The sequence below is a fragment of the Pipistrellus kuhlii genome, unplaced genomic scaffold, assembly GCF_014108245.1.
Source record: "Pipistrellus kuhlii isolate mPipKuh1 unplaced genomic scaffold, mPipKuh1.p scaffold_m20_p_16, whole genome shotgun sequence".
In the NCBI taxonomy this organism is placed as follows: Eukaryota; Metazoa; Chordata; class Mammalia; order Chiroptera; family Vespertilionidae; genus Pipistrellus; species Pipistrellus kuhlii.
Window position 1 is genome coordinate 14,668,738 of NW_023425471.1, and position 24,433 is coordinate 14,693,170.

General features: G+C 45.4%; 1 protein-coding gene across 1 annotated transcript; it reads left to right on the top strand.

Annotated features, from left to right (window-relative positions):
- The first annotated feature begins 21,674 nt into the window (after positions 1-21,674).
- Positions 21,675-22,673, top strand: LOC118720093 (melanoma-associated antigen B3). Its single transcript, XM_036440049.1, has one exon. It carries the CDS (start codon positions 21,675-21,677, stop codon positions 22,671-22,673), a length of 999 nt encoding a protein of 332 aa, XP_036295942.1.
- Positions 22,674-24,433: the final 1,760 nt, after the last annotated feature.

Consider the following 24,433-nt stretch of genomic DNA (forward strand, 5'->3'; position numbering starts at 1 on the left):
TGAAGTGGAGGACATCTTTTCCACACATATCTGCCTTGCCTGGGGGGAATACAGTTGACCCACCCTAATGGAAAACACCTTGCCCCATGGCCACTTAAAATACTAAAAATAACAGCCTCCAGGCAGAAGAAACTGCTCCAACCTTCTGAAAAAAACTCTAGCCACACCTGATGATAATTACCTGGGGGCAATTCAAGAGGAATCTTAGCAGTCTAAAGGAAAAGGCAGTCTCTGTAGGCTTTGAGTCTTTGTCTAATCTAATTAGAAACAGTTTGACACAGTCCTGCACTACAAATTGAGAGGCATAGAGAATCTACCTAATACATAGTCACAAACCCAAATAGGCAGCCAAAATGAGGAGACAAAGAACAACCTCCAAATGAAAGAATAAGAGAATTCTCCAGGAGAAGAGATAAATGAAGCCAAGATAAGAAATTTATCTCAGATCACTATGGCATAAATTTAGAAATCAACTACAGTAAAAACAATAATAAAAATTCAAACACTTGGAGGCTGAACAGTATACTACTAAACACTGAATGTGTTACCAAAGAGATCAAAAAAGAAATAACACACATCCTGGAAACAAACAGCAAAGAAAACACAACAATCCAAAATCTTTGGGACACAGTGAAAGCAGTACTGAGAGGGAAGTTCATAGCATTACAGGCCTAGCTCAAAAACAAAACAAAACAAACAAACAAACAAACAAAAAAACAAGAAAAACTGATAAACCATCTAACACTGCAACTTTAAGAATTAGAAAGAGAGAAACAAGAAAAGCCCAGAATGAGCAGAAGGAAGAAAATAATAAAGATCAGAGTGTAAAGAAAATAATAAAGATCAGACATGGAGATCAAAAAAAGCAAAACAAAAACAAAACAATACAAAAAATCAATGAAACCAAGAGCTGGTTCTTTGAAAGGATATATAAGATTGATGAACGTCTAGCTAGGCTCACCAAGAAGCAAAGAGAGATGACCCTAAGAAACTAAAGAGGTAAAATAACAAAAGACCACACAGATATACAAAGAATCTTAACAAAATATTATGAGCAACTCTACTCCAACAAACTGGTCAACCTAGAAGAAATTGACATATTCCTAAAAAAGTACAACCTTCCAAAACTCAGTCAGGAGAAATAAAAAAAATCTAAATAGGTCAATAACTATGGAGGAAATTGAAGCAGTAATCAAAAATCTTTCAACAAACAAAAGCCCTGGACCAGAAGGCTTCACAGGAGAGTTTTATCAAATATTCAAAGAAAAAAATAAAACCTATCTTGCTCAGACTATTTGCAAAATTCAAGATGCAGGAGCACTTCCAAACTTTTTTTTTTTCTTTACAAGGCCAGCATTACCGAAATCCCAAAATCAGATAATGACAATACAAAGAAAGAGAATTACAGGCCAATTTCCTTAATGAACATAGACTCCCAAATCCTCAACAAAATGCTTCAAGTCAAATCCAGCAATAACATTAGAAAGATCATACACCATGACCAAGTGGGGTTTATTCTGGGGATGCAAGGATGGTACAATATCCGCAAATCAATCAATAAATGTGATAAGCTGAAACCAGTTTGGCTCAATGGATAGAGTGTCAGCCTGCGGACTGAGGGGCCCCAGATTTGATTCCGGTCAAGAGTATGTACCTTGGTTGCAGGCACACCCCCAGTAGGGGGTGTGCAAGAGGCAGCTGATTGATGACTCTCTCTCATCGATGTTTCTAACTCTCTATCTCTCTCTCTTCCTCTCTGTAAAAAATCAATAAAATATATTTAAAAAATAAATAAAATAAATAAATGTGATACACCATATAAATGAACTGAGAGATAAAATCCATGTAATCATATCCATGAACGCAAAAAAAAAAGCATTTGACAAAATTCAACACCCTTCTTAATTAAATCTCTCAGCAAGGTGGGAATAGAAGAATCATACCTCAATATAATAAAAGCTATATATGACAAATCCACATCAACATCATACTTAGTGGGCAAAAATTAAAACCATTTCCCTTAAGAAAAGGAACAAGACAGGGATTCCCACTCTCACCACTCCTGTTTGACACAGTACTGGAAATACTATCCATTGTGATCAGACAAGAAGAAGAAATAAAAGTCACCCAAATTGGAAAAGAAGAAGTAAAACTGTCTTTATCCGCAGATCACATGATATTGTACATTGAAGACCCCAAAAGACTCCATCTAAAAACTACTAGGCTTAATAAATTAATTCAGCAATGTAGCAGAATGCAAATGAATACCCAGAAGATTATGGCTTTTCTGTACACCAATAATGAACTCACAGAAAGAGAAATTTAAAAAGCAATCGCATTTACCATTGCAACAACAACAACAAAATTAAGATACCTAGGAATAAACTTAACCAAGGAGATAAAGAACCTGTACTCAGAAAATTACAGAATGCTGAAAAAAGAGATAGAGGAAGACAAGACCAAATGGAAGAATATACCATGTTCATGGTTTGGTAGAATCAATATCATTAAAATATCCATATTGCCCAAACTGGTTTGGCTCAGTGGATAGAGCATTGGTCTGCAGACTGAAGGGTCCCAAGTTCGATTCCACTTAAGGGCATGTACCTTGGTTGTGGGCACATCCCTAGTTAGGGGTGTGCAGGAGACAGCTGATTGATGTTTCTCTCTCATCGATGTTTCTAACTCTCTATCCCTCTTCCATCCTCTCTGTAAAAAATCAATAAAATATATTTTAAAAAATGACCATACTACCCAAAGCAATTTATAAATTTCAGTGCAATCTCCACTAAAATACCAATGGCATACTTCAAAAACCTAGAACAAATTCTCCAAAAATTCACCTGGAATAAAAAAGACCCCAAAGAGCTGCAGCAATCTTGAGAAAGAAGAACAATGTTGGAAGGATCACAATACCAGATATCAAGCATTACTACAAAGCCACTGTTCTCAAAACTGCCTGGTACTGGCACAAGAACAGACATATAGGCCAGTGTTACAGAAATTGACACAATCTAGTATGAACAATCTAGTATGTTCAATTAATATTTAACTAAGAAAGCAAGAGCATACAATGGAGTCAAGACAGTCTCTCCAATAAATGGTGTTGGGAAAACTGGACAGATACTTGCTAAAAAATGAAACTAGAACACCAACTTACACCATACACAAAAATAAACTCAAAAGGGATAAAGGACTTCATCATAAGATGGGAAACTGTAAAAACCTTAGAACAAGCCATAGGCAGCAAAAAGGCAGACATTTGTTGTAGCAATATATTTAACGATATAGCTCCTAAGATAGTGGTTCTCAATCTTTCTAATGCCGCAACCCTTTAATACAGTTCTTCATGCTGTGGTGACCCCCAACCATAAAATTATTTTTGTTGCTACTTCATAACTGTAATTTTGCTACTGTCATGAATTGTAATGTAAATATCTGTGTTTTCTGATGATCTTAGGCTACCCTGCTAGCGGTACTCAACCTGTGAGTCGCAAACCACAGGTTGAGAATGGTTGCTGTAGAGCCTAAAACCATCAGGAAAAAACAACAACAACAGATGTTTGCATTACTATTCATAACAGTAGCAAAATTACAGTTATTAAGTAGCAACAAAAATAATTTTATGGTTGGGGGTAACCACAACATGAGGAACTGTATTAAAGGGTCGAGGTATTAGAAAGGTTGAGAACCACACTCCTAAGGCAGTGGAAACTAAGGAGAAAATAAACAAATGGGACTACATCAAAATAAAAAAGCTTCTGCACAGCAAAGGAAACAATCAAGAAAACATGAAAGTCCACAGCACTTGAGAACATATTTGCCAATGTTACCTCTGATAAGGGTTTAATCTCCAACATTTACAAGGAACTCCTACAACTAAATAAAAGGAAGATAAACAATCCAATCAACAAATGGGCAAGGGACCTAAATAGACACTTTTTGAAAGAGGGTATTCAGAAAACTGAGATGAAAACATGTTCAAAGTCACTAATCATCTGAGAAATGCAAATGAAAACAACAGTGAGGTACCACCTCTCACCTGTCAGAATGTCTATCATCAACAAATGACAAGTGCTGGAGAGGATGCCCAGAAAAAGGAACCCTCATTCACTGCTGGTGGGAATGCAGACTGGTGCAGCCACTGTGGAAAACAGTTTGGAATTTCCTCAAACAAAATTTGAACTTTCATTTCACCCAGTAATCCCAGTTCTAATACTATATCCCAAGAAAACAGAAACACCAATCAGAAAAGATATATGCTCCCCTATGTTCATAGCAGCACAATTTACAATAGTTAAGATTTGGAAACAGCCTAAGTACCCATCAGAAGATGAGTGGATTACAAAACTGTGGTACATCTACACAATGGAATACTATGCAGCAGTTAAAAAAAAAAGGAAGGAATTCTTTTTTTTTTTTTTTTTTTTTTTTTACAGAGACGAAGGGAGAGGGACAGGGTGTTAGAAACATCGATGAGAAAGAAACATCGATCAGCTACTTCCTATACACTGAAATAAGACATTAAGAATATACATCTCAGGTAAAAACTGCTGTTTGAATTTTAAACCTACTAAGGCAATTTTTCTGTGCCTGGGACCATAACCTTTGGAGATTCACCACTGAGTTCTGCTTCTGCAAGATAGGGCCACATTCCAATGTCCAGCAGGATGTGACTGGGAACGACCCTGCGGGCTGACCCCAGTTTTTGGAATATAGTCTTTGGGATTTGGAATTTAGAACAAAGGAAAATTCCTGTGGTTTGAGCTGTTGCAGAGTTCCTGAGTGGTTGGACGGTTCAGGGGGAGAGTTTGGGGAGATTTGCTTTGTTCATTGCGTGGTGGGCTTGGGGAGGATGAGTTCAGGTTCTGGGCAGGGTTACAGACAGAACTTCCTTTTTTTATTAAAGAGTCAGCCCTATGTGCACTTAGTGGTTGTCTCGACGCTGGCCTTGAAAACAGTGCGATTCTATACAATTGGGGTAGTGCACCTGGCATGGTGTTGAGATTGTGGGTGTGTCTGTTCTCTGGACTACAGGGTCAGACAGCAGCGTTTTGTCTAGGAAGAACAGCAGAGGGTTCCAGACAGCAGTTTGTTGCGGAATGGGGGTTTTCCTTCTCAGAACCTTTGGAGGGAGCTGCCTTCCCCTGGAGCAGTGCAGTCGTGTGGAGTCCGCCTGCTAGTGGTGCTCTTGCGCCTGTCCTGGCCAGATATTTCAAAAAATCTTTGCCTGCTTTTTTTTAATAAATCATCAGCCTCCGATGGCCTTATTTTTAACCCAGGATTTGACCCCACAACATACACCTCTCACTGAGGATGTGGCCAAAACCAAGGGGCATACCCTTGACTGGAATCGAACCTGGGACCCTTCAGTCCCCAGGCTGAAGTTCTATCCACTGAGCCAAACCTGTTAGGGCAAAAGAAGGAACTACTACCATTTGCAACAGCATGGATGGAACTGGAGAGCATTATGCTATGTTAAATAAACCAGTCAGTGAAAGAAAAATACCACATTATCTCACTCATTTATAGATAATAAAGAACATTATAAACGGATGAACAAAAATAGATACAGAGGCAGAGAAGCATTAAACAGACTGTCAAGCAACAGCAGGAAGGCTGGGGAGGGTTGGGGGTGTGGGGAGGTTAGAGATCAAAGGAAGGACTTATATGCATGCATATAAGCTTAACCAATGGACACAGGATACTGGGAGGGGGTGAAGACATCTGAGTGCGGGGGGGGGGGGGGGGGGGGGGGGGTATAGAGGAGGCTGGGGGAAGGTCAATTGGGAAAAAAAGGAGACATATGCACTACTATATTTTTTAAATGTATTCTATTGATTTTCCACAGAGAGGAAGGGTGATGGATAGAGAGCTAGAAACGTCCATGAGAGAGAAATATCCACCAGCTGCCTACTAAACACCCCCTACCGGGGATGTGCCCGCAACCAATGTACATGCCCTTAACTGGAATCGAACCTGGGACCTTTCAGTCCACTCTATCCACTGAGCCAAACCGGTTTCAGCTGCAGTACTATTTGTAATGCTTTAAACTATAATTTAAAAAGTTAATTCTTTGCAAATTTCCTAAGTCTGGCTGGTGAGGAGAGAAAGAATGTGTCAGCTTTCTTTCCTCTGACAACAGTTTTCTAATCTTACATCACTCACGAAATGGGATCCATTTTCTGCAAAATGCGAAACAGGGAAATTGCTCAAGCGTTTGCAGGGAGGTGGCATTTCCCAGGAAGCCTTTAATCAAGTGACAGAAGCCACGACGAGGACTCCATGAAAGAGGGCAGAGAAACGCACGCCAAAGTAGAGGGGCCAAGCAAAAACCTAAGCAGGGTGGCCTCCGTGCAGTGGAGGAGCCCGAGGCTGGTAGATATGGAGAAGGCTGTAATGAGGAGGAGCAGAAGGTTTCAGCGTGGACAGTCAGGTCCTAGAGGGAGGCGTCTCTGTGAGCTCTTCCTGGAGGCCTGGAAGGGAGGGCCATGATCCCATGGCTAAGCCCTGACTCCAATGTGGAATTCTCAGAGAGGGATTGTGATGTAAGATGAGCGATGTCAGGAGAGCAGAGGGCGGAGTTACCGGACTGGTCAGCTCTCACAGTGAGGGCCCCGATGGGGACTAAGGGCAGCCCGCACTGCGCAAGGAGGTCTCACGTATCTCTTCTGCCGACCTCCCTGCAGAGCGCCTGGCAGCCATGTCAAGCTGATCAGAGGCTGGGAGGCCTCAGGGACCTCAGGGCCTCTGACTAACAGGGGCGGTTTCTGTTTCGCAGAGGAAGGGACTGTGTCTTTAAGAAGAATGCAACTATGGAAGGTGCTGAGTGTAATGAGGGCACCCCCAAAATAGAAGGGGCTGGAGGGTCCGGCACTCTGCTTAGCCCTGGGAGACACAGAAGACCAGGAATCTATGCATTCTGCTTGTGTGGTCTCAGGGAGGGATCCAAGGCCAGGCGTGCAGAGGCAGGAGGCTTGCACACCACAAACAGCCTCGAGGCCAGGGCCCACAGTGCTAAGGGAGAGCATGTCTCTCACAAATGGAGGCTCGGTAGCTCCGCCCCATTCCGGCCCATGAGGCTCAGGCCCCGCTTCAGAGGCAGGGTGTCCTCACTGCCTGCCTTCCTGCGTCTCGGGAAGGGAGGACTTTGTGGGGGCCAGGCCCACCCACTTCACTAGAGGGAGGAATCCAAGCTCTGCAGACACAAAAGTGGGGAGGCTGAGAGAGGACTGAAGACCCAGAGACCCTAAGCCCTTAGGCTCCCTGCATCAGGCGCGCCCTGGACAGCCCTGGCCTGGAAAGGCCCCACCGACTTCCCCTGGGGCTTCGAGGCCATTCCAGCAGATGCGCGGGTGTGGCGGCTGCCTCAGGGCTTCGCGGGACAGGCTTCGAGTGAAGGTGAGGGCTTATGTGTTATCCACACAAGCCAAGTACCCCCAAAACGAGCGTGAACCCCCAATCCCTTCCCTGCAGCGAGCCCTGAGACCGAATGCGGCCTGGAGGCGTTGGAGGCGGCAGGGGTGCGGGGAGGCCTTGCTGGGAGTAGGCCGATCCTGGGCCCCAAAGGGATTCAAGATGGAGGCCGGGGGTTCAGAGCAGCCCTCTCTCCGGGAAAGGGCCCCGGGGGGCAGCAGGCCCTGCTCTCAGCTCCAGGCAGCACCCCGCCAAGGAAATAAAGAGCGCCCACGCCTCCCCTCCTGCGGCCCGCGCCTCCCCTCCTGCAGTCACCTCGCCAAACTATCATGGCGGCCGGAAAAGAGCTGGCGGGCCTCGGTGCCCTTGTTCTGCAGGTGGCGTCTCACAAGTGCCACGCCTCGGTTTGTTGGAGGAGAGAACAGAGAGGGGACCGGTCTCTGTTAGGAATCCGGGTTGTCACACTGAGGGAGGCTGTGGGAGGCACCCCTGGCGGGCTAGGGCCTGTCGCCATTTTGATTTGCACTAGCTTCCTTCCGGGCCACCTCAGCCGGGTGATTAGTCAGGTCAAAGGTCAGGTGACCAGAAATCCCGATTTTGGCGGGACAGTCCCGATTTTTAACAATTTGTCCCGAGTCCCTCAGCGTTTTAAAAAAGTCCCGATTTTTGGAAGGAATGCAAGACAAGCTAGGGAATGGCGGGAAAACGGGAAGGGAATATATGGTTTTAGGCGGCCATGTGGCTATTTAGCCAGGATATGAGTTTTCTATTATTTTTGTTTATTATTTTATATTAATTTCATAATGTTAAACTTTAGTAATAACAAATAATTGTTGAGAACTGATTATTGAGAACTGCTTATCAAAGTTTGCAGTGGTAATCAGTTGTTAGAATTCGACCACCATTCTTTGGACTTAATGAACAGTGGCATTTTTTGGGATTGGCAACGAGGAAAACATTTTGTAACTGTCTCTCAGACGAAACACATCGTACTGCGTGCTAGTAAGCTAGCAAACAGGTGATGTCATTACAAATCAGCTATTCAGATAATTTAGGTAAGTTATTTATTTCATAATACATAAATTTTCTTGAATTTAGCAGACAGTACTCATATTGTTTATATTTTATAGTGGCGGCAAAAAGTCTAGCACTGGCCTTGAAAGTGACACTTACGACTATCGTTCAGGCAAATTCAGAGGAAAACTTACACAGGTTAGTATTGTAATTATTTAGAAAGAAATATAGGATTAAAATTTAAATAATTTTTAAAATATAGTTACTTTATAACAATCAAATTAATTTAATTTATAAACTAACAATAAAATATGTCATGTAATTATGTACCTACTTACTGTGCTTTTAAGCAATGTATATAATTTATAATATAATTTTAGATTATTTTTTTAGATTTTTAACATAATGAGTGAGAAAAGAGGATGCAAATTCAAGGATGATCTAAGTGAATTTCCTTTTATTAAAAAAAAACAAAAGCAATTACATGGTAAAATGTGATAAATGTAATGGTGAATTTTCTATTTCGCATGGCGGCAAGAATGATATTTTAAAGCACTTGGAGACACAGAAACATAAAAGATATTTAAATACTGCTGCATCTTCCTCCAAAATACAGGAATTTTTTCAGAAAACAACTTATGGGAACAAAGAAGAGAAATTAGCATTAGCAGAAGGACTTATGTCTTTTCATGCTAGTAACATATAGACCAAATTATTAATGAAGAACACCACCACCCCCGTCAATGGTGTCCCGCTTTACCAATGTTAAAATCTGGTCACCTTAGTCAAAGGGGGCAGCCAGGTCAGCAGAGGGAGGATTTCGTGTTCTACCAGGTTTCAGGGACAGAGCACTGAGGGCTGTGGGGATGCACCCCCCTGTACCAGTGGGGCCACGAGGAATCCTCCCTGCCTTAGCCAGTGTGCCCCCTGGTTAGATGGTCAGCCTGTACCAAAGTGTCCTGGAGTCATAGGTCATGGGCAGGTACCTAGGTGGAAGGTGGATCCCTTGCCAGGTTTGTTCATGTAGGTGGCAATCAATTGTTGTGTTGCTCCCAAATCAATATTTCTCTCTCCCTCCCTCCCTCCCTCCTTCCCTCCCTCCCTCCCTCCCTCCCTCCTTCCACCCTCTCTTCTTTCATTCCACTCCCTCAAACAAAAAAATACAGATAACTCTCCTCCAGTGAAACAAGAATACTGTCTATTTTCAGTCCTGGCGCACCTCAAAGATAAATGTCAGGCAGGTGTGCCCATGAGCCCTCACGGTTAACAGGGATGTTAGTGCCTTGATCTGAGGGGAGTGTTCCCAGAAATTGTGGCCTCAGCATGAGTCCATTTGAGACCTCAGAATTGGGTCCTGTGTAGCTTGACTGACAACTGGGGATCCAAATGAACTCATGACATAAAGGACCCCAATAAATTCTAAGCACTGGGTATCCCCTGATGGGGTGGTGATCTAAAGCTTCTCTCCAATTCTTTTTCCTGGATCCCAGGGAGCATTTTCGGTGGCAACATCAGAGTAGCAGATGGTAGATTGTCTAGGCCCTTCCCATTGTTGGTACAGTAATACTGAAGATAAAGAGAGAAGATCCCACATGCCAGAATAAGGGGGGGGTACACTGGAATCACCTACTGTTATAGAGTAAATTCAAGGCAAGGCTAATCATAGCATGGGATCGACTCTAAAATTTGTCTGGTTTCTTAGTGGGATTTTTAAGGGCCAGACCAACCAGGAAAACAGGAGATTTTGCGGATGCTAGAGTAGTGCCCATAAGGAAGCCTGCAGAGACACTTCCTGAAAGGCAAGGTGAAATCTTCCAGTTAAAGGTGCTCAAGTTACCTTATTCTCCATCCACTAGGTGCCCAAATCACCTGTCTGCTGTCCTCAACAACAGCCATCATGCCTCGTGGTCGTAAGAGTAAGCTCCGTGCTCGGGAGAAACGCCGCCAAAACCGAGCTGAGAAACAAGGTGATATGAGTGCTCAGGCCCCTGCAGGAGAGGAAGGACAGGCTGCTTGCTCCTCCTCTTCTGTTTTGGGGGATGGTCCCTCAACCTCCACTGGTGCTGGCATTCTCCAGGCACTTCAGAGTGCCCCAGCCACCACCAGTGCCGCTGTAGGTGCTTCAGGTGAAGGACCTGCTGTAAAAGCCAAAGGCCAGGTGCAGAAAAGTAAAAAAGCCGCCCAGGCCTCAACCTCCACTGGTGCTAGCACCGTCCAGGCACCTCAGGATGCCCCAGCCACCACCAGTGCTGCTGCAGGTGCTTCAGGTGAAATATCTGATGTAAAAGCCAAAGGCCAGGTTCAGAAAAGTAAAAAAGCCGCCCAGGCCTCAACCTCCACTGGTGATGGCCCTCTCCAGGCGCCTCAGAAGACCCCAGTCACCAGCAGTGCCACTGCAGGTGGTTCAGGTGAAATATCTGATGCAAAAGTCGAAGGCCAGGTTCAGAAAAATAAAAAAGCCTCTGAAGTCTCAATGTCCTCTGGTGATGGCACTGTCCAGGCACCTCAGGATGCTCTAGCTGTCACCAGCAGTGCTACTGCAGGTGGTTCAGGTGAAATATCTGATGCAAAAGTCGAAGGCAAGGTTCAGAAAAGTAAAAAAGCCTCCCAGGTCTCAACCTCCATTGGTGATGGCACTGTCCAGGCACCTCAGGATGCCCCAGCCACTACCAGTGCCACTGCAGGTGCTATAGGTGAAATATCTGACTCCAAAGTCTCAACCTCCAGAAAAGTAAAAAATGCCAAAGGCCAGGTTCAGAAAAGTAAAAAAGCCTCCCAGGTCTCAACCTCCACTGGTGCTGGCATTCTCCAGGCGCCTCAGGATGCCCCAGCCACCACCAGTGCTGCTGCAGTTGCTTCAGGTGACATATCTTCTGTAAAAGCCAAAGGCCAGGTTCAGAAAAGTAAAAAAGCCGCCCAGGCCTCAACCTCCACTGGTGCTGGAAATCTCCAGGCGCCTCAGGATGCCCCAGTCACCACCAGTGCCACTGCAGGTGGTTCAGGTGAAATATCTGATGCAACAGTCGAAGGCCAGGTTCAGAAAAATAAAAAAGCCTCTGAAATCTCAATGTCCTCTGGAGATGGCACCATCCAGGCACCTCAGGATGCCCCAGGCACCACCAGTGCCACTGAAGGTGGTTCAAGTGAAATATCTGATTCCAAAGTCTCAACCTCCACAAAAGTAAAAAATGCCAAAGTCCGGGTTCAAAAAAATAAAAAAGCCTCCCAGATCTCAACCTCCACTGGTGATGGCATTCCCCAGGCGCCTCAGGATGCCCCAGCTACCACCAGTGCCCCTGCAGGTACTTCGGGTGAAATATCTGATGTAAAAGTCAAAGGCCAGGTTCAGAAAAGTGAAAAAGCCTCTGAAGTCCCAGTGTCCTCTGGTGATGGCACTGTCCAGGCACCTCAGGATGCCCCAGCCACCACCAGTGTCCCTGCAGGTGCTTCAGGTGAAATATCTGATTCCAAAGTCTCAACCTCCAGAAAAGTAAAAAATGCCAAAGGCCAGGTTCAGAAAAGTAAAGAAGTCTCCCAGGTCTCAACCTCCACTGGTGCTGGCACCGTCCAGGCACCTCAGGATGCCCCAGCCACCACGAGTGACACTACAGGTGCTTCAGGTGAAATATCTGATTCCAAAGTCTCAACCTCCAGAAAAGTAAAAAATGCCAAAGGCCAGGTTCAGAAAAGTAAAGAAGTCTCCCAGGTCTCAACCTCCACTGGTGTTGGCACCGTCCAGGCACCTCAGGATGCCCCAGCCACCACCAGTGTCCCTGCAGGTGGTTCAGGTGAAATATCTGATTCCAAAGTCTCAACCTCCAGAAAAGTAAAAAATGCCAAAGGCCAGGTTCAGAAAAGTAAAAAAGCCTCCCAGGTTTCAACCTCCACTGGTGCTGGCACTCTCCAGGCACCTCAGGATGCCCCAGCCACCACCAGTGCCACTGCAGGTGCTTCAGGTGACATATCTTTTGTAAAAGCCAAAGGCCAGGTTCAGAAAAGTAAAAAAGCCTCCGAAGTCTCAATGCCCTCTGGTGATGGCACCGTCCAGGCACCTCAGGATGCCCCAGCCACCACCAGTGCCACTGCAGGTACTTCGGGTGAAATATCTGATGTAAAAGCCAAAGGCCAGGTTCAGAAAAGTAAAAAAGCCTCTGAAGTCTCAGTGTCCTCTGGTGATGGCACCGTCCAGGCACCTCAGGATGCCCCAGCCACCACCAGTGCTGCTGCAGGTGGTTCAGGTGAAATATCTGATTCCAAAATCTCAACCTCCAGAAAAGTAAAAAATGCCAAAGGCCAGGTTCAGGAAAGTAAAGAAGTCTCCCAGGTCTCAACCTCCACTGGTGCTGGCACCGTCCAGGCACCTCAGGATGCCCCAGCCACCACCAGTGCCACTGCAGGTGGTTCAGGTGAAATATCTGATTCCAAAGTCTCAACTTCCAGAAAAGTAAAAAATGCCAAAGGCCAGGTTCAGAAAAGTAAAGTCTCCCAGGTCTCAACCTCCACTGGTGATGGCACTCTCCAGGCACCTCAGGAGACCCCAGCCACCACCATTGCCGCTGCAGGTGCTTCAGGTGACATATCTTCTGTAAAAGCCAAAGGCCAGGTTCAGAAAAATAAAAAAGCCTCCGAAGTCTCAATGTCCTCTGGTGATGGCACCGTCCAGGCACCTCAGGATGCCCCAGCCACCACCAGTGCCACTGCAGGTGCTTCAGGTGAAAGATCTGCTGTAAAACCCAAAGTCCGGGTTCAGAAAAGTACAAAAGCCTCCCAGGTCTCAATATCCACTGGTGCTGGCATTCTCCAGGCACCTCAGGATGCCCCAGTCACCACCAGTGCTGCTGCATGTGCTTCAGGTAAAGGACCTGCTGTAAAAGCCAAAGTCCGTGTTAGGAAAGGAAAGGATTCCTCTCGGGCCTCAACTTCCACTAAGAGTTCTGGCCAAAGTATTCTAAATCAAAAGGCGATTATGATAGTAGAGTACCTGCTGTATCAATATAAAAAGAAGGAGCCAATTAAAAAGGGAGACATGCTGGAGATCATCCACAAGTGGTTCTGGAAGGACTTCCCTGAAATTCTCGGGAAAGCCTCTGAGCGCATGGATCGGTTCTTTGGTCTGCAAGTGAAAGAAGTGAAGCCCAACGGTAACTACTACACCCTTGTCAGCAATCAAGATGACACCAGCGATGAGAGTGTAGGCTGTGGCTTTAGGTTTCCTAACAAAGGGATTCTGATGCCTCTCCTGGCTGTGATCTTCTTGAATGGCAACCGTGCCCCTGAGGAGGAGATCTGGGAATTCCTGGGTGATTTGGGCATCTATGATGGAAAGGCTCACTTCATTTTTGGGGAGCCCAGGAAGCTTCTCACCCAAGATATGGTGCAGGAAGAATACCTGGTGTACCAGCCGGTGCCCAACAGTGATCCTCCACGCTATGAGTTCCTGTGGGGTGCAAGAGCCCACGCTGAGACCAGCAAGTTGCAAGTCCTGGAGTTTTTAGCCGATCTCAACGATACCTTGCCCAGTGATTACTCACCCCATTATGAAGAGGCTTTGCAAGATGAGGAAGAGAGAAAGCAAGCAAGAGCCCAAGCTGCACCCATGGCTGCCACTCCTCCCATGGCAAGTGGAGACTCCAGTGTAAAGCCTAAGGCTCCTAAGGTTTGAGATTGATAATACGTCCAACTGCTGCCCACACCCTGAGTGAACTCGAGGTGGAGTCTTCAGTTTTGAGATGAAAGGCCTGTTAAGCAGTTTCATAATATGAAAAATACCTTGTTGTCTTATCTTTGTTTGTTTTGGGGGTGTTTTGTATTTTCAAGTTGTGTTCTTTTAGACAAGGTGCGGAGAACCTTTTTTTCTGCCATGTGCTGTTTGGGTATTTAGGACGTTATTTGTGAGTCATACAAAATTATCAACTTAAAAAATAGCCTGCTGCTTTTGGTCAAATATTTAATTAACTCCTAATGCCTTGGCAGGGCCAGACCAAATCATTTTGAGATTGTTATGTGACCCACAGGCTGGAAGTTCCGTACCCCTGTTTTAGAATGTTTGTTTAGATCTAGAACAAAGAATCGAAGTTTATGAATGACATGAATCACACATCTATTATTGTTTATGTAGTTAGGAGTAAGAGTTTCGTTTTAAAAATAGAAATTGTTAAGTCCTTCAAAATGTTTTGTGGTCCAGAACAAGATAGTATTTTAAGATGTAAACGAAATATAAACTAAAATACTTTGGTGCAATAGATAGACATATATGAGGATAAAGTAAAAATTGGCCACTTCTGTTTTATTTTTTTGTTAAATTACACTTGACAACAATATTAGTGGTATATGTGCAGCATAGTTATTAAACATTTCTATAACTTAAAAGTGTTTACCCCTGTAAGTTTAGTACCCATCTGAACAATAAGTAGTTAGTTCATTACTGATTATATTACCTACTCTGTACCCAACATTACCTGTTACAGCCAAGACATGGAATTGTTCATCTGAAGACAAATGGATAAAAAAAAAGTTGTGGTACGTGTATAAAACTGGTCACTTCTTGTTTGCCTTACTACATTTAGTCTTTTTAAAAATTTTAAAAACATATTTCTGAGTTTACTTATGTTTTTCCACAATGTTTGAGAAAATAAATCCTAGCGGATCAGACTTCTTGTTTCATGCCTTTTATTTTACACATTTATTCAGTATCAGCTCTTTGAAAGTCTTCATGTTCACACTGGGGATATTTAGGCAAAGAAGCCCCTGCCCATTCAATTATAAGTTGTGGGAGAAGCTCTAATTACAAAAGAGAGTGATATATTCTCCACTTCATAAGAAACAAGTGAAAAGGGGAATAAGATGGGTGGAGATAGCATATTACTTAATTTTCATTGCTAAGCAGAATTTTGTCTTATTGGGTTTGTTTTTTTCTGGAACACTACATATTTTCTGAAATCTTTTATGTAAAAAAATACTCCAGCTAGATGGATGATAATATCTGAGGTCAGAGATAATCTTCTATACTAATAATAGCATAGGGCCGTCATGACCAGATGGACGACCGGTCACCAGGAAGTGCATGGAGCACCTCTGGGTCCCACCCCCTAAGCCCACAGGCTCCTATCACATCAAGGCTGGTGGCCTGGTGGGCAGGGCAACACAGGTGCAGAGAGTAGGGTCTGTCTGCCAGGCGCCGGGGGCCGTGGGCAGAGAGCAGGACCTGGCTGCCAGGTGCCATGGCAGGTAAGCAGGCCTGCAGACAGACAGAAGGGCCTGGCTGCCAGGCGCTGCCACAAGCAAGTGAACAAGCCCGCTGCAGACAGACAGCAGGGCCTGGCTGCCAGGCGCCATGGCGGGTGAACAGGCCTGCAGACAGCAGGGCTTACCAGCCACAGTGGACCGGCATTCCCACCTCTGAGCTTAACTGCAAAGGAAACACCTTTGCTGATTGCTCATTGCTAAGCGCCCTGTACGCCACTCACAGTGTTCTTGGTAACTTGCATAATGAGAATCCAATAGGTGAACTAGGGTTTTTCCACCTCACTCCTGGAGGGAAAAAATGAAGGTCCGCTGCTGGAGGGGCTAAGAAACGTCATATCCTGCCCTAGCCTGTTTGGCTCAGTGGATAGAGCCTTGGCCTGCTGACTGCAGGGTCCAGGTTTGATTCTGGTCAAGGGCATGTACCTAGGTTGCAAGCTCCTCCCTGGTCAGGGCCCAGGTCATGGCTCATGCAGGAGGCAACCAAAGTGCCCCTCTCACATTAATGTTTCTCTCTGTCTTTCCCTCTCTCTTCCATGCTCTCTAAAAATCAATGGAAAAATATCCTCAGGTGAGGATTAAAAACAAAACTGTCATATCCTACGAAAGAGATATCTTGAAAATGCCTTAAGAAAGTTGTCATTTTTTCACGGTGAAGGGACTGGAATCTGTGTTCATGAAAACAACTTGGTGAGTGTGGCGGCCAGCAGTGACAGCAGCAGTGGGGTTATGGGGGCAGCACATTCCCCTGATCAGCCCAGTCACTTCCTACAGAGGGAGGCCAGACTGTGGCTTAGGCCTAAGCTATCCGCATGACATCCCCTAGGGGCTCCCAGATTGGAGAGGGTGAAGGTTGGGCTGAGGGACCCCTCTCCTATGCACAAATTTCGTGCACTGGGCCTCTAGTCATACTAATAATTTCCATTCCCTAATGTGAATACAAGACAGGTACAGTGATAGATATTGCTTTCTATCTGTTATATCACACCAGCCCTATAAGGCAGTGCTTGTCAGACTCACTGTATAGTGTAAAGCCTGAAAAATAGAAAAATTCACCAGGCTTATAAAGGACAAAGCTGGAAATAGACTCCAAGTCTAAATTACAGTAAGCCCACACTGTTCTCCTTCCACCCTGAGACACACCCTGTGCTGTTTATTTCGATTTTCTTCTCATTACTTCAAAATCTGTTTGAAGTGATCAAAGGAATGGCTCTGTTCCCAAACTACTGGATTGGAAAGCATAGCCAGAACAATAAGAATACCATTATAGTTAAGAGGTAGGAATAACTAAATGAAAGATACCGTGTTTTGTGGCACTATGATCGTCTACATTTGCAATTTTAGATAACCTCAATAGGTCAGGGATTCTCAAAATTATCCTGAACAATCTCTTTCCTGTAGAAAGTAAACATGTCAGAACATAAGTTACATGAAAAATCTTCATCTGGCTGATGAAGAGAAAAAAGTAGTTCAATGCATTTTTCTCCCCAGACAACCCACCACCTGCTCAGGGACTCCTGCCTTGTGCTACAGTTTACTCCTGAAGAGGGACCTAGTCTCTGTCAGGTGTGTAAAGTGGAAACTGCTTCAGAGTTTGCAGAGATGTGGAATTTACCAGGAAGCCTTTAATCCAAGAGATAGGAACCAAGATGAGGGCCCCGCGTAGAGGGATAGGGGAAACCTACACCCCAGAATATAGGAGATCACAGGGACACCAGTCCCATGTGCTCTCAAACACAGAGGATCTCAGAAACAACTGTCAGGCTGAACATACCCTCCTGTATTCTGGCTTCTTAGGGGCGTAAGAGCCTTGGTCTAAGAGCAGAGTTCTCAGGTCATTAGAGGAAGGAGTACCAGGCTCTCATAGAAATGGCAGCAATAAACCTTAATGAGGATTATGGTAGGACCCAGCTAGAGAAGGAGGATCCCATACAGTCCCATCTCAACGGTCAGACCTGTGCTGTTCAGTCATCCGCCCTGTCAGGTTGTTTGTGGTTAAAACTGATTTTCCAATCAGGTCCCTGGAAAGTGAGTATTTTTCTCCAGGCTCCGTTCAGCAGAGAGTTGAATCCCAGGAAGGGTGCAGAGTCAAAGTAAACAACTTGAAAGAATACAAAATAACCCACAATTGGCAGGGCTGCAATTAATCCCTCCTCCACTGTTATCACTGGGAGGCACAGGCAAAAGCAGGCAGGCTCGAGTCCTTGATTTTGCCTGCAGGGTTTCAAAGAGATGAGAGCGTTGGTGTACAAACTGGATCATCAGCAGAGAGTGAAATCCCAGGCATGACAGTGTCATGGCAAAAATCCTGTATGTGGAATTAGGCAACCAACTGCTCCATAGCAGGTATGTCTTTAGAATGTTCCTATTTGTATAATAGTTGGACCCAGAAGGTCAGAGGAGGAGCTTCCAGGTGAAGGTTAACCCTCATTTCTTAAAAGGGGGTGGTCTCAGGGACTTAACATCCTCGGACTAACGGGGGAGGCCTCATTCAGTAAAGGAATGGTTTCTAGAAGGATTCAATATGATGGCATGGAGTAAGAGTGAGTGTACCCCAGAAAGAAGGGGGCCACATACAGCCCTGTACTTGTTCTCAGACTTGATAACGTATCACCTAGTTACGGCGGCATGATTAGTTAAGTTATACTCATTTTCTCCCAGAAGTCTCATGGAAGTGAGGAACTTCGTCAAAGTGGGCAGCCACAGATTCTCCCACAGATTATATATTGTATCCTCTGATGAGGATTTATTACAAAATTATCCTTGCTAAGAAGCATTTTTGGTTATTGCAATTTCTGTGTTTTGGAGATTGGTAATATGCTCAAGTTCACAGGACTAATAAGTGACAGGACTGGGACAAGGCTCCTGGCCTGAATTCCTCTAGAGCCCAAATTGTTCATTCTACTCCTGTCTACCTAAAGCAGACCTATTGTTCCTTAATATTCCAAAATTTACCTCAGGGAATAACAATAAGGACTCTGTGCTCAAAGAATTGGATTGGGATACATAGCAAAAGCAACTAAGAACACTGCAAGAAAGCGAAAGTTACGAATAAAGAGGAGAAGCAGATCATATTCAGTGACAATGTAACCATTTCTATCTGCAGAGTCAGATAACTTCAAAACCAGGGATCCCAGACCCCTCCTGAACAATTCCTTCCTGTTGTGAGCTAAATCAATTGTAACAGGAGTCAGATGGCTAACTGACTATTGAAGGAGAGATCGGTGTCATTTTTCTCTAACAGCCCATCCCTATGGTGTGCCCCCTGCCTTGTGTTACAGTTTCCCTATCTCACAGGTCTGGCACATGAACCTGCAATGTTTGGACACTGCTCAAGAATTTGCAGGAATGTGGCATTTCCCAGGAATCTGTTCAACTAGGACTCAAAATGAGGACCCCTGTGAATGAGGACTGGGGAGATAATCACTCTCAAATATATGGGGTCATTCAGAAACCTGATCAAACCTAGAATGTCCAGGCAGAGCATTCTGACTGTGCGCCCCATCTTGTACTCATAATTCTCAGTGAGGTAAAGATCTTGGCTAAGGAGAGTGGCTTCATTTAAGGAGAGGGTGGATCCTAGATTGGACAGATATCAAGTTGAGGACGCTGAAAGGGATGTGGGGACTGCTGACTCCAGAACAGTGCTGTCTCATGGAGACAGCCTTACCATCACCCTCTCAGGTCGCAAACATCCCTGGCCTAATGAGGTTTACTTTTCCTTCCATGTGGGAGGTCTCCACAAGTAATGGACTTTGACCTGAGTACAGTAACCTCGGGTCAGGGAGGGTGGAGTCCCAGAACTTGTCAGGAGCACAGTGAAGTCCCTGAGTGAGGAAAGAGAGGATCACTTGTCCCATAAATGAAAGAGCTTTACAGACCGGGGGGGGGGGGGGGGGGGGGGGGGGCGCGGAGCTAAAAGGCTGGGAAGCCTCGTCATTTCTGCCTGCTGATCTCAGGGAAGGATGGCTTTGTCTAACAAGATGGGATCCCAGTTCTGTAGTTCTGTAGCGGGAGGCTCACAGAATCCCGCCCCGCCCCTGTTGTCAGGCTTGGAGGGCAGACATCATAAGCAGTGTGTCCTGTCTACCTCACTGCCTTCTCAGGAACGTGAGGGCTTTGTTTGGGGTCTGGAAGCCTCGAGTTAGTAGAGGTTCCAAGTCTCACAGAAACCAAGGTGCGGACCACCCAGTCCCACAGAGTTCCTGCCCTGTAGTCAGCTGTTGGAGACCCTGGGCAGCTGTAGCCGGATGTGACTCGCCCAGACTTCCTGCTCGGCATCAAATAACGGACTGGCCGCCATATTTTTTTCCGTTGAGGTTGGAGTCACAGCACTGGTGTGAAGTCTAAGGTAAGGATCTGAGTGTAGACTGCTGAGACTACGCCTGCTCCCATAACAAAATTGAGCCTATAAAGTCCCACCTTTGTAATCAGCAGTGAAAGGTCTCTAAGAGCTCTCGGGCTAACGTCTCCCTGGGCAGCCCTTGTGTTCCTAACGTCTCCCTGGGCAGCCCTTGTGTTCTTAGTCATGGCCTTGGACTAAGAGAGTAGTTCTGATTCTTAAGAATAAGGAAACCCAGGCCCTAACTAGAGTGAATGAGAGGGTCTTCCTGGATGCTAATGATGGGATCGCTTCCCATGAAAGACAGCAACACAAAGCAGCACCCCTACTCTCAGTTCTGGGAGTCTCCTGGCAGGCTTAGTCATTTGGCAGGCCCCAACTTTCACCCAAGGAGCTCAATGGAGTGAGGCCTTTGTTTGGAAGCTGATGAACTCAGTTCAGTAGAGGGAGGAGTCTCCAGCTCTGATAGGTATTTAATGAGGACCCTAAATGAGAGCTTAGAGACCACCAGAATATGTGTCAGCCTGAGCCACCACTATTATTTCTGTCTGGAATATTCTGGCTGGTTAAGAGTGTTAGACTCATTGAGAAGCCCCAGTTCTACAGGGAGAGGAGATGCAGGGGGAGGTTCCTGAATGAATACTGGTGGTACCACTCACAATCCCAGGCCCTCCCCCCCCCCAAAAAAAATAACAGATCACAGAGAGTGCCCCCTTGAAGCACTGAGGAAACCAGGCATGGAAGTCAGGTGTATGTGATCCTCTTTTATTTGATGGTATTGTATGGGTGAGAGCTTTTCTGAGTGTATGGACATCAGATCTTCAGAGACAGTGTCCCAGGCCTTAATTAGAGTGAAGTTGAAATCCCAGAATGAGTACTAAGGACCCCAATGAGTCCAAGGCAGTGAGTCCCATAGAGCTGTCAGAATGGGTGCCCTCTGTCAAGAACAGCGGTCAGAGGTGCCCCTATATTTCCCCTTAAGATGCCTCAAGAAGAGGAGGATCTGAGTTTAAGGTATATATTTAGAACAGCATAGAAGAGGGGGCCCAGGCCCTGCCAAAAGTTGATGTGGTGATCTTGAATGGAAACTGAGGGACCCCCACACGCCATAGAGCAGGGGCTCCACAAGACTAGTGCTGCCTACTGCTGCAGTCAACCCTAGTAGTACTAAATGAAGCCTTTTAGTGAGCAAAGAGGGGATTATTAGTCCCAGAAATGAGGGGGCTATACAGACCCCAACCACAATTCTTAGCCATGAGAGACCCCAGGGGGAGCTAAAAGGTATCTAATGAGAACCCTAAGGGAGAGCTTAGAGACCACCAGAATACATGTCAACCTGAGCCACCCCTGCCCAGATGCCTGGTCTCTAAGAGCTCTCGGGCTAAGGGCTGATGAACAGTCTTAGGGAGGACTGTCCAGCTGCAGCCTGAGGCTCACTTTAATGATTCCCACACAGTTCTCAGAGGACAGATTGATTAGAACAGGAGCCCTGTAAGTTCCTAGAGCACTGCCCTCAAGAACAGCTGCAGAAGTGGCCTTCTTTAAGTCAAGGTAGCATATCCCTGATGTAAGTGCTCACACCCTCTCATCCTCTCTTCTCTCAGGCTCAGATAAACTGCTGCCCTAGCTGCACTTCTATCTTCTGTACTTGGCAGTCATCATGCCTCGGCATGAAAAAAATAAGCCCCATATCCGTGAGAAAAACCACCAGGCCCAAGGTGCAGCCCGAGGTCTGAGGAGTGCCAAGGAGAAAGCAGCCAAGGGAAAAGCATTGCCCTCCTCACTCCCTGCTCCTCTTGAAACTACTTTGCAGAGCAAGCCTGCTACAAGGTCATGTAGCATTCCCAGGTGGCCTCACAGAGCCCTATCTGCCATCACTAAGTCTGCAGGTGTTTCTCGCACAAGATCATCTAAAGGAGACAAGTACAAAATGGAGAATGAGAAATCCTCCAAGGCCTCACCTTCCGAAGTGCAGTCTCAAAGAGACCCCCTAACTGAGATGAGTGGTATGTTGGTGCGGTTCCTTATGCAGATGTACAAAATGAAAAAACCTATTAGGAAAGCAGATATGCTCAAGATTGTCCATAAAAAGTATAAAAATCACTTCTCTGAGATCCTCAGAAGAGCAGCTTTCAGCATAGAGGTGGTATTTGGTGTTGATTTAAAGGAAGTTGAAGGTAAGAAGCATTTCTATGATCTTGTCAGCAAAATGAATCTCCCCAACAATGGGAGGGTCAGCCATGGCAGGGTATTTCCCAAGACAGGTCTCCTGATGATTATCCTGGGCGTGATCTTCATGAAAGGCAACTGTGCCACTGAGCAGAAGATCTGGGAATTCCTGAATAAGATGAGGGTATATGCTGGAAAGAGGCACTACATATTTGGAGAGCCAAAGAAGCTCATCACCCAAGATTTCGTGAAGCTGAAGTACCTGGAGTATCGCCAGGTGCGTGACAGTGATCCTCCATGCTACGAGTTCCTATGGGGCCCAAGAGCCTATGCTGAAACCAGCAAGATGAAAGTCCTGCAGTTTTTGGCCAAGATTAATCAAACCACTCCCAGCGCCTTCACATCCTGCTATGAAGAGGCTTTGCAAGATGAGAAAGAAGGAGCCCAAGCTACAATTCCAGTAGGGGCTGATACCAATGCCATGCAGTGAATGAGTCAGGCTCACATCCAGAAACTCCTCCCACACCTGGTGAAGTTGAGGTACATTCTTTATTTTGTGACCGAAGAGAAAGAGAAGTCATGTTCCACGTAGTGGAGAGCTGGGTGATGGAGGAAACACACTGTATGATACCTTAGTGTACCTATTCTGTGTGGGCAATTTGGAGATTTCTCTATATTTTCACTTGTTCCTGTTTTTCGGTGCTGTTACATCTAAATAAAAATTTTCTAGCATTGCAATCTAAGTTAATTATATTGGTCATTCTTGTAATTTAGCATGTTTAAAAATAAGAGTTTTGCTATTTTGTAAAAACAAATTTGGAAAGCTTCCATCTTATTTAGTATTGTAGTACAAGATAGCACGGCATTGGAATATATGTTTTCTTGAAAATGTAAAGAAATAAAACAGTAAAATACATGGAAGCATTAAATAGAGAAAAAAGTAACATCATCAATTGGGGCTTCCCAATCCCTTTTACTCTGTGTTTTATAAGGTTTTAAATTACAGTATGTACTTGACTAATTTGAGAATGTAGAATTAAATGATAATAAATATACTTCATGCTCATTGGCTCATTTATTCCCCAAAACAGTAATTGCAAATCTGCTCTTAGAAGGCTCCACGCTAGTACTGGGGGGGGGGGGGGGGGGGCAGAAAAAAAGAAGACTTAAGCCACAGACCATAAATATTATAGAGTTGAGAAGCATCTATTAGATTGGGGAAATGGGGAAATGGTAATATACACTCTATTAGATTGGGGAAATGGGGAAATGGTAATATACACTCCTAGACTGAAAAACCCAAATGAAAAGATTGGATAAGAACAGAGGAGAGCAGTCAAGAGTGAATGACCTGAAGCAAGGCAGTGTTTGACCTAATAGAAGTTCCTTGATGTGAGGGAATTTCATATAGCTGCATGGTGGGCTAGATGATGCTGTGAGAATCTTGAGCAGAAGCCAGACCCTCAGACAGATGGTGGGCCACATAGTGTAAAGACTAAGATTAAATGAAAAACTCTAATAATAGAGGAATATGCAAATTCATCCATTACAGCATCACGCCATGATCAGATCAGCAGACTTCGTCCCCGCTCTCTGCTCAGGCAGCTGCAAGACCAGGGGTAGGATAGGATATAATAGGAGGGCAGGCCTGCATGCTGACAGGCCAAGAAAAGAAACAGAAACACAGAAAGGAAACAAGAAAAAGATGCAGGAATGGAAAAGAGAAGGAAATTGCACTTGGAAGGGGCTGGTGACCATGGGATGGGGGAGCACTGAGCAGGTGCACCTGATGAGAGGTGGGGAGTGAGGAGAGGGTACAGGAGGTGGGGAGTGAGGAGCCCTGCCCAGATTCAGGGAGGCGCCCACAGGTCCAGGACAGAGTGAAGGACAGTCTGAGGCCTTCTGGGCAGAGGTGTTACTGCTTCGAGGCAGCAGCGCCCGGGGCCGCATGGGCCTCGGCCACCCTGGTTGGGCCACATGCCCTGGGTGGGGAATGGGAGCAGGACAGTGGCAGGGAGGCCAGAAAAGGGGTGGGGGGTGATCACTTGTCCAGGGCTAAGCCCTGGGCTGGGGGTTAAAGCTCTCCTCAACAGAAGTTTTACAAAGGGAGGAAGAGAGGGAAGAACTTTATAAAGGAGTCAGTAGAGAGCAGAGTTAAAGAAGGAGAGAGGATGTGTGAGTGAACTGTAGGAGCTATGATGGAAATCAAGTTGGTTGTGTACTGAGGTCAGATTTTAAAAGCAGGAGTCA

Bases quoted from the DNA above. Each gene is read 5' to 3' on its own strand.
- LOC118720093 (XM_036440049.1), top strand. From the start codon at position 21,675: ATGCCTCGGCATGAAAAAAATAAGCCCCATATCCGTGAGAAAAACCAC.